The sequence below is a fragment of the Doryrhamphus excisus genome, chromosome 2 (assembly GCF_030265055.1).
Source record: "Doryrhamphus excisus isolate RoL2022-K1 chromosome 2, RoL_Dexc_1.0, whole genome shotgun sequence".
Classification (NCBI taxonomy): Eukaryota; Metazoa; Chordata; class Actinopteri; order Syngnathiformes; family Syngnathidae; genus Doryrhamphus; species Doryrhamphus excisus.
In genome coordinates, this window is record NC_080467.1 from 26,880,188 (window position 1) to 26,894,831 (window position 14,644).

At 41.5% G+C, this 14,644-nt stretch overlaps 1 protein-coding gene and 1 long non-coding RNA gene across 4 annotated transcripts in view; one reads left to right on the forward strand and one right to left on the reverse strand.

Moving 5' to 3' along the window:
- The window catches only part of fstl5 (follistatin-like 5), a 163,176-nt gene that overhangs the window by 11,990 nt on the left and 136,542 nt on the right, over positions 1–14,644 (reverse strand). For all 3 annotated transcript variants that reach the window (XM_058049613.1, XM_058049606.1, XM_058049621.1), the window contains 3 exons: positions 7,870–7,896; positions 7,527–7,645; positions 4,275–4,424 (listed from right to left, as the gene is read on the reverse strand). In XM_058049613.1, coding sequence (XP_057905596.1) covers positions 4,275–4,424; positions 7,527–7,645; positions 7,870–7,896 — 296 coding nt within the window. The remainder of the gene's footprint in view (positions 1–4,274; positions 4,425–7,526; positions 7,646–7,869; positions 7,897–14,644) is intronic.
- On the forward strand, positions 82–5,347 carry LOC131103396 (uncharacterized). Its single transcript, XR_009119603.1, has 3 exons — positions 82–194; positions 401–842; positions 1,559–5,347. It is a non-coding gene; the product is annotated as an uncharacterized LOC131103396 (long non-coding RNA).

A 14,644-nucleotide genomic window follows, 5' to 3' on the forward strand; every position in this document is an offset into this window, starting at 1 on the left:
ACAGAGTGAGACATCTTCTCTAGAAAGTATCGTTTCGGGCCACTAGGGAGTGAGTGCTCTCGTAAATAGACAAGCTTTGACGTTTTCTCTCGGTGAGAAGCAGGCTAGCCTCACGGCAGAAACGAAACAAGAAAACCACATAAACATGCTGAAAGTTGCTCTAAACGCTTGTTTCTTGGGAAATTATTGTCTTTGTAAGTATATTGTTGTATAAAACACTTACATAGATGCATTTTGTATTTCAAAAGTTGTACTTTTGTCAAGTTCGCTAACGTCATGCTAATGCTAGTTTGCATTTGCAGTTGGTGTTCGTGTGTTAGCTAACTGTTAGCTGATGTGTGTTTAGCCTGCAACACGAGCAGTATTGGAATTTTATTTAATTTTTTTCTGTATGTTTCAGTTACCACTTATTTTTTACAAGAAAGCTTCATAAAGCAAGAAAAGCAAGCCTTGTGTACGGAGTTTTCTTCATTGGTTGGCTGGCTGTCTAGCGGCATTCAGACACGGGCTTGTTCAGGCAGTGACGGCAAGTAGAAGCACGGATGAAAAATGACTACAATCCCACATCTTATTTTTAATAAACACGTTCTGGCTGCAGATTGCTAATGCTAGTGTTTACATGTCGGATGGATGAGAGAACCCCCGCAGTGTGTTGCTGTGGATTCACACTATAATCTCTGGGCATGGAGCCACTGGAGGAAACAGGTGTTGTTGCTACGTTTGCGGCTGTGGGATGTTCCGGAGAGCCTCTGTGTCGTGTAAAGTCGAAGCCAAGGGAAGACACTGGAAAAGGGGCAGGAGGCGTACGATGCATGGGGGACGACTCGTGAAATTTCTTCAAGGTCGGCAGTACGAATAATTTATGCAAGTGCGTTCATAACCACCAAACATTGTAACATAAAACGCAATAACAAAATGAAATAATATGAAACATCCAGTCCAGTCTTCTGTGTGGAGTTTGCATGTTCTCCCCGTGCATGTGTGGGTTTTCTCCGGGTACTCCGGTTTTGCTAGGTTAGCGACTCCAAATTGTCCATAGGTATGAATGTGAGTGTGAATGGTTGTTTGTCTATAGGTGCCCTGTGATTGGCTGGTGACCAGTCCAGGATGTACCCCACCTCTCGCTCGAAGACAGCTGTGATAGGCTCCAGCACACCCCATGACCCTCGTGTGGATAAGCGGTAGTTTTACATGCAAAAAATAATAATAATTAATCTAATATCTACATAATATAAGAAAAAAACAACAAGAAAAGTACTTAGTATACTTGTATTTAGTACATAGTATTTTTTCAGGTATTGAATCTAGCTGAGAATGCACGTTTTGCCGTGCCGATTTAGGATCTTTAGGAAAACTGACCAGAATGGAGATCATCTCATACACTTGTTTTGGATAGTAACATATTTGTTGCCTTGTTTTCCACTTTTCTGACATATAACTGCTTTTACAATGTTGTATTTTTGTGTAAAACGATGCCAAATGTCAGATAATGAGGTTTGTGTATTTTTTTTTCTCACACTGAGATCTACTGACATCAATGCGATGTTTCCTTTTATAGGCTGCAGATGGCCTCCACTCAGTAACCCGATGTATCCTGAAGTCCTCTGGAGTGCTTTGAAGTGTGACCAATGACAGCGGAGTGGGGGTGGAGTAAATTAAAGAGTCATCAGAAGCAGGAAGTCCAAGAGGTGCAGAATCTGGAAGAGCTAGAAAGCTTTCTGTGCGGGTGATTGTGTGAAGCTGGTGGTTGTTTGTCTATATGTGCCCTGTGATTGGCTGGCGACCAGTCCAGGGTATACCCCGCCTCTCGCCCAAAAACAGCTGGGATAGGCTCCAGCATACCCGCGATGGTCTTCATCCAGTTGCTCAACCACTTATTGTTATGTTCATTACTGCAGAGGAAAAAGCATCCTCCGTAACAGTAAGCCTTATTTACAGAAAAACAATTTACACAAGGCAGTATTCCATCCACTATGCTGTTTCCTGCTCCATTAAATCCCATTGCAATGGCCGCTAAGCAAGGACGGGAGGAACCTACTATGACACGATTTTACCGCTTCATTGATCCTCACTGCTTGTGTCATCACATCGCTACTTTAAAGCGTTAAAAGTGAAACTGAAAGCAAGAGTGCACGTGTTTTCCCGCAGCTGGAGGCAGGCGGTTCAGGTGGTTAATTAACGGCTGCTAATACAATGCGGTGAAGCCAAACCTCCAGGCGACCTGAATAATGAGCCAGTGACAGTTTTTAGGGGGGAAATGCAGGCTGCTTAGCGGCGTCTCCCCGTGAGGCTTGTGAGCTGTAAACTGCCATCTGCAGAGGACGTACTACGTGAGCCGCCCTGGATGACACGCCCACAAAGGCAATGACACAGGCGACTGAACTCGCAGGCACTTAGTTGTTGGAAAAAAAACAACAATAACTGTCACTTTAAGAGGCACCCGGCGAAATCAAACCCCTCTTCTCCCCACCATGTTAACACATCTGCAATGGGTTGCTTAGTTACCATTTCAAGGCTACTCAGCCAAGCATTGCCAAGCATTTATTAACTTGAAAGGTCCTCATTAAGCAAAAGGGATATAAATGGTGTTCCAACAGTAATATGTGCCAGGAGTTTGCACCAAAATTATTTCCCAGGCTTCGCTACACATCTTAACATAAAGCTCTATCAACTAGTCAGTTACAGATGCGGGAGCTGTAACTTTGATGATGTTTTCCTTTAGCGAAAAGGCTAAACTAGCATGGCATTGCTGTTAAAACGGAAGTGTAATGTTAGCATGTGTTGCTAACTCATTAAATCCCAGCCATCTTTCAAAAGACGTCCGAAAGAGGTTTGTTTAGTAACCAGCAGTAGAACAGGGGTGGGCAAATTACGGCCCGGGGGCCACATGCGGCCCACCAAGCGTTTGAATCCGGCCCGCCACTTTTAGCAAACTGGCAACATGACTTGCAAGTCGGATGTCTTATTTAGTAAAAAAAAAAAACAACAAAACTGTCAAATTAAATGACATAATTTGATGTGGTCCTGAAAAAATTGACATGAGAACATATAGCTGATAGTATAACACTTTTACAGATAAAATTACACAAATAAATAAAAATAATATAGTATGTGTGTTAAATATATGTTCTGGGCCCCCCGGAAAATTTTGTTAACTCAATGTGGCCCACGAGTCAAAAAATTTACTTTGGTGCGTTTCAGCAAAATATCAGTTCTCAACAAAAAAAAGGCTTTTGTGAAAAATTTAGCCATACATATTTCACCAAAATGTTTAAACAACAATGCCATGACATAAACAACACAAAAAATGGTTGAAAATAACAAGAGATGTCCGAGAATTATCTGTACCAATAATTATCAGCCCAATATCGATTGATATTGGTATTTTTTTCCCGATCATAAAAAACAATATTAAACCAATGCTGTGTACAGCACATATGTGTTCATTGCACCATTACAATATATCCAATTCAGTTTTCTGCAATAATATTTAATAACTATTTATAATTTTCACATTTGAAAGCGAACCTTGTGTGTACGCGTTTGCGTTAAAAGTTTTCTTTCAATGCGTGACCTCCCTTGTGCAACACGGATCCCAGCCTTTCTACTTCCTGGTTGCTGCATAGACGGTAAAGATGCAGGCCGTGCTCTTGTGGATGTTTCTTTGGCTTAAAATTGAACCAAACGTGCTCTCTTTCTCTCTGCAACACCGACTCTTTCACAAAAAAGACGTATAAATATGTCTGGGTTGAAAAAATGTAACATCTTTGGTAGTGAATGAGTTAAGGTTACGTCGTTGTACGTGATATATGACATCCACTACATTGGACAGCGTTACAATGTAGAAGTAAAAGGTGAATGAAGCTCGACACACACAAAACAGCGTGTTCCCTTTCAGACTCACTAAAAGCACTTTTAGATTTTGGAGCTCTGACATTCATTTAGAATTGGTAAAAAAGAATAAATAATAACGAGGGACCTTTCAACATGAAGACATAATTTGAAGGTGATACGGCTCTTTTTTTTACATTTTCATCTGTCGCACTCCCCAACTGGAGTATTCAACCGTGATGGATTCAATGCCCTTAGAGTACAATGACTGTCACATAAGTGTAAAAAACGTGTTAACGTGTTAACAAGTGAAGTCACGTCGAGTCTTATAGTTTTTAATGAAAACCTTTTTGGTGAGGGTGATGGTGCATTCCTCATGTTTTTTTATTCAAACTTGCATTTTAGCTCGATTCCAAAAATGAAGTGAGGATCCTGAACGTTACCTGGACAGCTTTCTGAGACTGGATGTCCACTATGAGCACTCGATCCAAGGTCGGCTGCGCTGCGTAAATAAATTTATCCTTCACGTTGACCGCTGAGGACCACACACACTTCTGTACCGTGTCATCTTCCAAAGCGGGACACACCTCTTCCTGGAAAAGAAAACACACCAAAGATATAGAGTGGTTATCTCCACTTTTTCACTGACTTATCAATGTTCTTCCTGTGTCACTCCAATCCACACAACAAAGCCTGCAGGTTTCCGGGCATTTAAATTTACTCAGTTTGTGAGCCAACGACTTCTTCATGTCGTGTGGTGGAAATTGAATGTGTGTTGCAGCTGAGGGTGTGAAGGTGTTGTACAATGCATACTGTGCTGTACTTGTACTGTGCGTGGGGGAGTAGCATCAACAGAACAGAGAATATAAAGAAGGCGGCAAAGATGTTTGTTCTCGTTCCATATGGAATTCTCCTGACACCGACCAGTATTTTTCTTCTCATGAATGAATTAAGATATTTAATCTGTGTTAAACACACCATGCAGGAGACAGACTGAAGAATATTATTTGTACACAAGCTTTCTTGCTGTCATAACCATACTGAAAGTCATTATAGTTCATATTTTTACATCATTTTAACCCTTTTAAAGCATTAGAACCTCAAAGAGCTGACTCAAGACTGAGGGGGGTACTGTTTTGAAAACACATTTTTCCCAATGAAAACTTCAAAAATTTCCCACTTTCCTCGTTATTCTTTCAAATATCAACATCCATGCCATATACAGGAATTTTTTTATAGTTCCGCATTTCCTAGCCAGTGAAAACATTCATCTCATTTAGGACACTCCCATTTCAATTCTCCTGTAATTCCTTAGTTTCTGTAACAGAAATTCCCTTTGAATGTGAGAATTTTTTATACTTCAATTTTTCTTTTTTAGATAAACAACCATTCACACTCACATTCATACCTATGGACAATTTGGAGTCGCTAATTAACCTAGCATGTTTTTTTGGAATGTGGGAGGAAACTGGAGTACCCGGAGAAAACCCGCACATGCACAGGGAGAACATTGAAACTCCACATAAAGATGGCCGAGGGTGGAATTGAACTCGGATCTCCTAGGTGTGAGGCCTGCATGCTAATCACTCATCCGCCGTGCAGCCTACACGTGTTTTTTTTTTTTTTACTTTAGTTGATTTCAAACATTAAAAAACTTCATCATGACTTAAAAGATTAAGCATAAGCATTTTTAAAACTTAAGCACAAGCATTTTTCATATTCCAAAAATTTCACAACTTTTTTTTCAATACGTATTTAACATGCAGGTTCTTTTTGCATGAAAAAAAGCCTACCTAATAATTGTGCAGACCTTGTGATAGAATTACATGAATACACATTTATATCACATGTGACGTTCGCAGGTACCAAACTAAACAGTGTAGTGGTACCTACATTGAAAAAAAAAAAAAGAATAATCCAATTATCCTTCCAGGTATCTCAGTAGGGAGTAAAAACTTGTAAATAGTCTGTCTGTCGAGAGAAGCAACATAAAGAGGCTTCCTGGAGGGTTTTTTGTTTACAAGCACAGTGCATATATATTGCAGTAAAAGACTCCCTGGTACAGTAGTTGAGCACAATAGCTCGGCTGAATGATTATGGTAAACAAATATGTCAGCGCTGCTATGAGACGGGAGGAAACGTCAGCGCCTCTCTGATGTCTATCACCCAAGATGCCCGTGTGTGATCACAGCAGCCACCACTGATTGATACACTCGTACTAGCGCTCTCCGAGGACGGCTCCTTGTCTTGCATTCATTGTGGAGCGCTTTATGTTTGACAAGGATCCAATCAGTGCACACTCTCAGGGGGGGGACATGGCCATTCAACAACACATGGAGATAGAACACATGGAAATGAAATCTGCATTTAATACATTGACAACAATCCAACAACCCCCTTATGTTTGTTATATATACATTTTGGATTGTTGCAATAAAAATAAACTACCATAAATGCTGTAATTGTACATTTTTATTCACCTAAAGTACAACAACTTAAAAGGACAGGGCATTATTTTGTGAATATTTGAGTGGCACCATTTGAAAGCGCATGCAGAGGTAGATAAAGCTGCTATTTTAATTTGAATTTATTTTTTTATTTTTATTTTATAAAGCTGCTGAATGCCGACCACCCGTGATACTTTGAATGCAGCTCTTGGAGTCTTCATTAAAAAACATCAGGAAGTTACCTTCACCCACAGCTGTTAATGTTAAGTATTGTGACCCGCCGCTAATTAAGAAAGCCCGGCGTGTGAAAGGTGAAAACACACCCTGTGAATGCAGAGAAGCTATTTCCAAAACATCCCACCATCTTTGGGAATGTCACATCTTCTGTTTACAGACACGTTTCTTGGATATTTCAGCATTCATTCTATTATTTCCTTTCTTTGGTAATGGTAATGGTTTTATTTCATTTGAACATGCATCAGATTACAATTGAATGCATCCCATAATCAGTTCACAGTTCCACATGTCCAAAAGGAGTAGGAAGAAGCAAAGCTTATTAAATCCTACCCCTCCATCTGGTACTTTTACAATCAGTAACTGTTACATTTGTTCACTTCCTGCTTTCCTGATTTCATTTTTATTTTTTTCTTTCTGGCTGTGATTAATTATGAGTTAACTACATTGTGCGATTAATCATTCATTCATTCATTTTCTACCGCTTTTTCCTCACGAGCGGGGAGGTCTGCGCGCTAACCACTCGACCGCCGTGCCGCCTGCGATTAATCACGATTAAATATTTTAATCAATTGGCAGCCTTAAAATAAAGTTATAATTCAGAAAAGAACATTTACTAGAAGACATTTTTGTGGCATTCGCTGGAAAAAAGCTTAGACACCCTTGAGTTATAAGTTCATAAGAAATGACACCAGAAAGTTGATTATTATTATTATTATTTTTTGGATCCAACGCTAACTAGCAACCCCGACGTTTATTTGCTTTAGTAGCCCACACACCCTGCGACTATAGGAGACCAGGAGTAGAGCTACAATATGATTGTTGATGTCAGTGTGTAAATAAAGCTCCGGCTGTGCAGTACAGGCCGAGCTTAGCAACTAAAAATAAATAAAAGCCTTTTTCTCCATTGTCAGCAACTCTTTTGCTGTACAGTTACAGTTATAAAAATATGTAATGGCGTTCTTGCTCGTTAAGTTCCAATATTCAAACCTGAGTGAGTTATACGTTTCTCACCTGCAGAGCCAGCAGCTTCTCGCTGGGCTTGATATGGCGCTGGATCTCGCACGCCACTGGCTCCATGACTTTAATGCCGTCCTCGTAGAACACGTAGAACATATTGCCGATACCCAGACCTGCAAAAAAAAAACCCAAAATAAAACAAACAACAAAAAAAAAGCTTATTTTACTGTGTTGAAACAGTGCACATGATATTGCAGTTTGCAAAGTAAATAAGGCAACATTATCTGCTTCCAAAGCATCCAATCATTTAATCCCGCTCGTCACAGTTCACTAACCCCATTACAGGAATTCAATTAAGGCGCTTTAATGAATTCAGCAATGGAGCAGGAGCACGTACCTTCTTCCCGCCACAAAATGTTGGCCACTGCCGGGGAGAGAGAGAGAGAGAAGGAAAGAAAGGGTTGAACATAAAACGCCACAATCAATAACGTCACATTTGTGATAGAACAGGGAATTTTATAGGAATTGTCTCACTGCGATCGAGTCCAACAAATAAGAAAGCTCTCTGCTTGGAGAATAAAGTCCATGCTTTGGATTTTTAGAGGTTGTGACCTGTGTTTAGGCGGCACAAATCCTTTTCACAGCCACAATACTTGGCCTTTCAGTTGAGAATAACAGCTTTATGGTACTAGGCTTATATTAGGGAAAATAATGGACCAGCCAGGACCACCCTCTTGTGTATTAATGCTGTCAAAGTTGGTGTTTACGTGTTATATAACAGATTTTTAGCATTTAGCATGTACATTTACTCGCTTGTACTGTATTCTGCATATAACCACAGTGTAATTTGGGTGAACCTGTCCCAAAAAATGCCCATTGTTGACATTTGTTGACCAGCCAGGACACCTTCTTATGTATTAATTCTAGCAAAGTTGTGGTTGTTTGGAGTTGCACACACATCATATGAGAGCGACAGTTAGCATTTAGCATGCACATTGTAGCAACAGTTAATTACACTTTTCAACTCTAAGAGGAGTCCTGTGGCATAAAAATGTCCATTGTTGACATTGGTGGACCAGCCAGGACACCTTCTTATGTATTAATTCTAGCAAAGTTGTGGTTGTTTAGAGTTGCATATACATACCTTGTATGTTAGCATGTACATTGTAGCACCGCAGTGTCGTTTAGTCAGGTTAATTACACTTTTCAACTCTAAGTGAAGTCCTGTGGCATAAAAATGTCCATTGTTGACATTTGTGGACCAGCCAGGACACCTTCTTATGTATTAATTCTAGCAAAGTTGTGATTTAGAGTTGCACACACATTGTATGAGAGCGACAGTTAGCATTTAGCATGCACATTGTAGCATTGCAGTGTCGTTTAGTCAAGTTAATTACACTTTTCAACTTTAAGTGAAGTCCTGTGGCATAAAAATGTCCATTGTTGTGGACCAGCCAGGACACCGGGTTTGCTATAACGTCATCAAAATTGCTGCTTAAATTTGTACTGTATAGTCATGCTGTAAGACAGTTAGCATTTAGCATGTTTGTTTGTTTGCTGATATATGTCACAGTATAGTTAAGTCAAGCTAATTACATTGAACAACACGAGTGGGGGTCCTGTAGCAAAAAAAGTCAACTGTTGACATTCATGGACCAGCCAGGACACATTGTTGTTGTGTATTAATTCTACCAAAGTTGCTGTTTCGGGTTGTATCTAAATGTAATAGGACAACTTGTTAGCATTTAGCATGTATATTTACCTGCTTGTGTATACCACAGTATAGTTTAGTCAGGCTAATTACACTTTATAACTTTAGGGTTAATCCTGTTGTAAAAAAGTCAATTGTTGACATTTGTGGACCAGCCAGGACACCTTGTTTGGAAATAATGTTATTAAAATTGCTGTTTAAAATTATATATTGATGTTCTATATCAGCTTGTTAGCATTAAGCCTGTGTATTCAGTTGCTTGTATATTAGACAAGTCAATTATATTTTCCTCTGGAGCCCAAAGCGAAAAAAAAAAAAAACTTAATGAAATTTTTTACAAAAATCCATAAATACTATACTATATATTTACAAATAAAATAATGAATTTATGTTAAAATTAATAATAAAATTAAATGATTTAAAATGCAAATAATAAAAGTATGCAAATTAAACATCCCAATTGCCTTGTGAGGTGTGAAGCTGCAGATATTCATGACCCCCCCCCCTCCCCGCCCCCCCGAAGGCACCCTCAAGTAGATCATCTTTCGGTCTAAGATGACTCTGATATGTGATTAGGTGGGATTAACGGCCCAGCCATCTTTGGCTCTTCTGAGCAGACATTTCTCATTAAAGGTGGCTAATGGCACTCCAAGAGGAATGGAAGCCACATAAGAACCCTGAGTGCTTTAATGGACAAAGTAAAAAAGCCCCCCCCCCCCCCCCCTTCCAACCATCCTTTCCTGGAGAAGCTCCACAATTGGCAAGGAGGAGATTGCAATGGCGTTATATGTCGTTTGTTTCCATGCAAATATCACATGGCGTCCTCCTTAATGGTGACCTTCCCTCCACATTGTTCCTGCTCTGCTCCAGCTTTCATTTCCAGCCCACAAACCAATCTGCAGGCCAATTCACGGCGATGTTAATCTCGCCACCGCCACCACGCTCATTCCTCCCGCCTTTTGCCGGGTGCTGAGAAAGAAAGAGACAAAAGCCGACAGGACGCCACAGCACCGTCAGTGTAGCGTAATCTTTCCAAAAGTGCTTTGTCGAGTGTTCCTTGTGCACTCTTGCATACCTTTTGAGCTCATTAAAAGTTCCACAAAAGGAGCGACGATTGGAAAAGGGAACGGGGGAAGCAGACGAGGCCCGGAAATCAAAAAGAAACGATAGCATTTATTTGAGATGTGCCAAGAATGGAAAATATAAAAGAGTGGAGATGAGATCTGCTGCCGCTTGCTGCACGGCCACCGTTTTGATGCTATTCATCACTTGGCGGAAAGACTGCGGCTGTAGTGCTCGTGCGAGGGGCCCATACATCAACTTCATCACCCGTACAACACACACCACGGCGCTCGCCGCTGTTGCCGCCTGCTTCACTCTTTCTGCTCCTAATAACTGTTTGCACTGGACGCCAAAGCTCGGGGACGTCACGCTTGGCCGGCCCTGACGGCAAGGTTACACAAGTTGGCTCCGTCCGCACACACAACACACACACACACACACACACACACATAGTAACTGACGGTGGGCCAAGCAGCCTGAGGTGCTTTCCATCGCATCCCAGGACTGAGAATCCATGAGACGCTGGAGGTACTTGGCTGTTGGCTAATGAAAAGTGAGGCTGCAATAAAAGAAAGTACTTTTTTATAGGGGGCTGCACGGTGGTCGAGTGGTTAGCGCGCAGACCTCACAGCTAGGAGACCAGGGTTCAATTCCACCCTCGGCCATGCATGTGTGGGTTTTCTCCGTGTATTCCAGTTTCCTCCCACATTCCAAAAACATGCTAGGTTAATTAGCGACTCCAAATTGTTCATAGGTATGAATGTGAGTGTGAATGGTTGTTTGTTAATATTGGTTGTTGTGCTGCATGGTGGCCGAGTGGTTAGCGCGCAGACCTCACAGCGAGGAGACCAGGGTTCAATTACACCCTAGGCCATCTTTATGTGGAGTTTCCATGTTATGCCCGTGCATGCGTGGGTTTTCTCCGGGTACTCCGGTTTCCTCCCACATTCCAAAAACACGCTAGGTATGAATGTGAGTGTGAATGGTTGTTTGTCTATATGTGCCCTGTGATTGGCTGGCCACCAGTCCAGGGTGTACCCCGCCTCTCGTCCGAAGACAGCTGGGATAGGCTCCAGCACCCCCACGACCCGTGTGAGGAGAAGCGGTAGAAAATGAATGAATGTTTTTATAAGGGGCTGCACGGCAGTTGAGTGGTTAGCGCACAGACCTCACGGAGACCAGGGTTCAATTCCACCCTCGGCCATCTCTGTGTGGAGTTTGCATGTTCTCCCCGTGCATGCGTGGGTTTTAATGCTACTGAGTCGAGTGGTTAGCGCGCAGACCTCACAGCTAGGAGACCAGGGTTCAATTCCACCCTCGGCCATCTTTATGTGGAGTTTGCATGTTCTCCCCGTGCATGCGTGGGTTTTCTCCGGGTACTCCGGTTTCCTCCCACATTCCAAAAACATGCTAGGTTAATTAGCGACTCCAAATTGTCCATAGGTATGAATGTGAGTGTGAATGGTTGTTTGTCTATATGTGCCCTGTGATTGGCTGGCGACCACTCCAGGGTGTACCCCGCCTCTCGCCCAAAGACAGCTGGGATAGGCTCCAGCACCCCTCATGACCCTTGTGAGGGTAAGCGGTAGAAAATTAATGAATGAATGTTTTTATAGGGATTACCCAAACATGGAGAGGCTTCACTGGCTTCCTGTCTGGATGAGTGGTTAGCGCGTAGGTCTCACAGCTAGGAGACCCAAGTTCACTTCCACCCTCGGCCATCTCTGGTTGATGTTTATATGTGCCCTGTGATTGGCTGGCGACCACTCCAGGGTCGTCTCGCCTGACGACAGCTGGGGTAGGCTCCAGCACCCGCGTGACTCTCATTAGGATTATGAAAAAAACATATACAGTGTAGTCAACGTGATGCTCGGGAAAAGCAGCCCCTCGGGTTTTGCAAGTCACGTGGTCAGACCCCAGCAAAGAGGTATAACAGGATGAAGTGAAATTCAGGAAAGTGTGGTCACACTTCACGTGACAAGACAAAGCCTCAGCCACCTGCGACAACTGCTTAAAGGTGATATTGTATCACTTTCACTTCTCTCGTCGTGCATCCGCCCGTCACAGAACACACAGCTCGTCTTTGACCAGCTGCACAATGCAGCTGGCAGCGCTTACTTCAAAATAAGAGCAACAAGTACATTTGGATTCACGCGTGTGAAAGGAAAACAGCACTGAGAAGAATTGGTCCCTGAAGGGAAGCATCCGAGACCGTTTCTGGGGAGCGTTTGAACCAACCAAGCAGCCAAAAATAAAAGTGCGTTTCCAAACAAAAGCCGCGGTGAGAGACAGAGAGCTGTGTTTTGACAGCAGAAGGCCAATAATCCTGTTAGTTCCTGATGATACGTCTCTAAAGAAGTGCCATTATCGACCTTCACCACATAACCGGGCCAACAGAAAACTGATTAAACGCCATTTTCACATTTCCCCTTCTTTTGTTCCACACAATGAGATGCAGCAGTACTGAGCAGCAAATATATTTCTGGCTGTGCAACGCCCAACCATTCAGCCCACCAGTGTTCCTCTGAAGACTGTGAGTTCCTGCTGAGGTCATTTATTATCTAATAGACCTTTACTGTGAGTCATAAAGTTTGATGAGGAGGATTTAGTGGAGTCGTGAGACCACGCTGAGATCCAACGCAGGAATGTTCTGATGTTTGGATGAGCGCTATGCTGCTATATTTACCCACACAGAAAAACGAAATGATGTGGGGGGGGGGGCACTTTGATCGGCTTTCTGAAAAATGCTAAGACCAAGCCAATGTGGGTCAAGATAAGGTAAGCAGTTAAATATAGTAGACCAATAAATTTTTTTATTGTAAAATTATAATGAATTAATACATTTCCTAATTATTTAAATATTATATAAACCAATATTTTTTTTAATGATTTTTTATCCGTTTTTTTTTAACAAAGTCAACTATAATCGTAAAAACTAAAAAAATTAAAATGAATATTAATATAGGAGGGCGGCACGGCGGTCGAGTGGTTAGTGCGCAGACCTCACAGCCAGGAGACCAGGGTTCAATTCCACCCTCGGCCATCTCTGTGTGGAGTTTGCATGTTCTCCCCGTGCATGCGTGGATTTTCTCCGGGTACTCCGGTTTCCTCCCACATTCCAAAAAAAATAATTGGTGACTCCAAATTGTCCATAGGTATGAATGTGAGTGTGAATGGTTGTTTGTCTATATGTGCCCTGTAATTGGCTGGAGACCAGTCCAGGGTGTACCCCGCCTCTCGCCCAAAGACAGCTGGGATAGGCTCCAGCACCCCTGCGACCCTCGTGAGGAAAAAGCGGTAGAAAATGAATGAATGAATGAATAATATAGGAGACTATTTATTTATTTTATTTATTTATTTTTACCTTTATTTACCCAGGCAAGCAATTTAAGAACAAATTCTTATTTACAAATGCAGCCTGAACAAAGAGCAAAAGCACTTTGATGGGAGAGCGGAGTGCTGAAAATAAGAACAACGTAATATAAAATTACAAATATCAATACAGTAACAGAGACAATGACTTACTACTGAATGAATGAATGAATTATTCTTGAATATCAAAATGAAGGCCAACACTTAAAAAACTATTTTATCATGCCTTTTTCATTTCAGCCTGGCCCTAATCATCCTTAGCAATGTTCTCATGCAAGCCCTCTTTTTTTTTTTTAATATGCCTTAGGCAAACCAAAATGAGCTGGGGGATGCAAATAGCTTCTGGGCCTTGTCTTGGTGATTTCCATAATTATATATTGTATATGAAGAACACCAGTATTACTTACGAAGGAAACTGTTTAATCAGGACTCATCTTGTCAGCTCAGCTTTACTTTAACATAACAGCTAAAAATCACACTTGTTTGTAATATATAATAATAATAATAATAATAATAATAACACCAACACATTACACACTAGTCAGCTTTTCCTGTATAGTATCATTCCACGGAATGCTGACTCACATGCTGTGCATTCTTATTGATGCTGAGAGCTAAATAACCCACCATGGGACCAAGGAAAGGTTGTACAGGATGTCGGCATCAACAATAAGTTCCACATGATGTTTTATTCTCTTATGTAACAGAGGTGCTGTGGTTATTTTGTTGTACGTCTTGTACATCTAATCTTTCTTTGTGGCTAAGAATCTACAAAAAATGAATATGGGTTAATTTTGTTGGAATACTGCAGTGTTTTTATTTTGCATCGAAGTCACCAGGAAGTCACCATATTTAATGTTGATGTTGTTCACGGTATATAAGGGTGTGTCCCCATACACTCCAAAAGAAAAGTGCCAATCCGAATGAACATATAATCTGATTCCCAGGGGTGGAATATTCTTTTCCCCAATCCGATTGAGGTATCTTGTACCAACTCAAATGGAAAGTTGTCAGGGTGTGTTCTTCT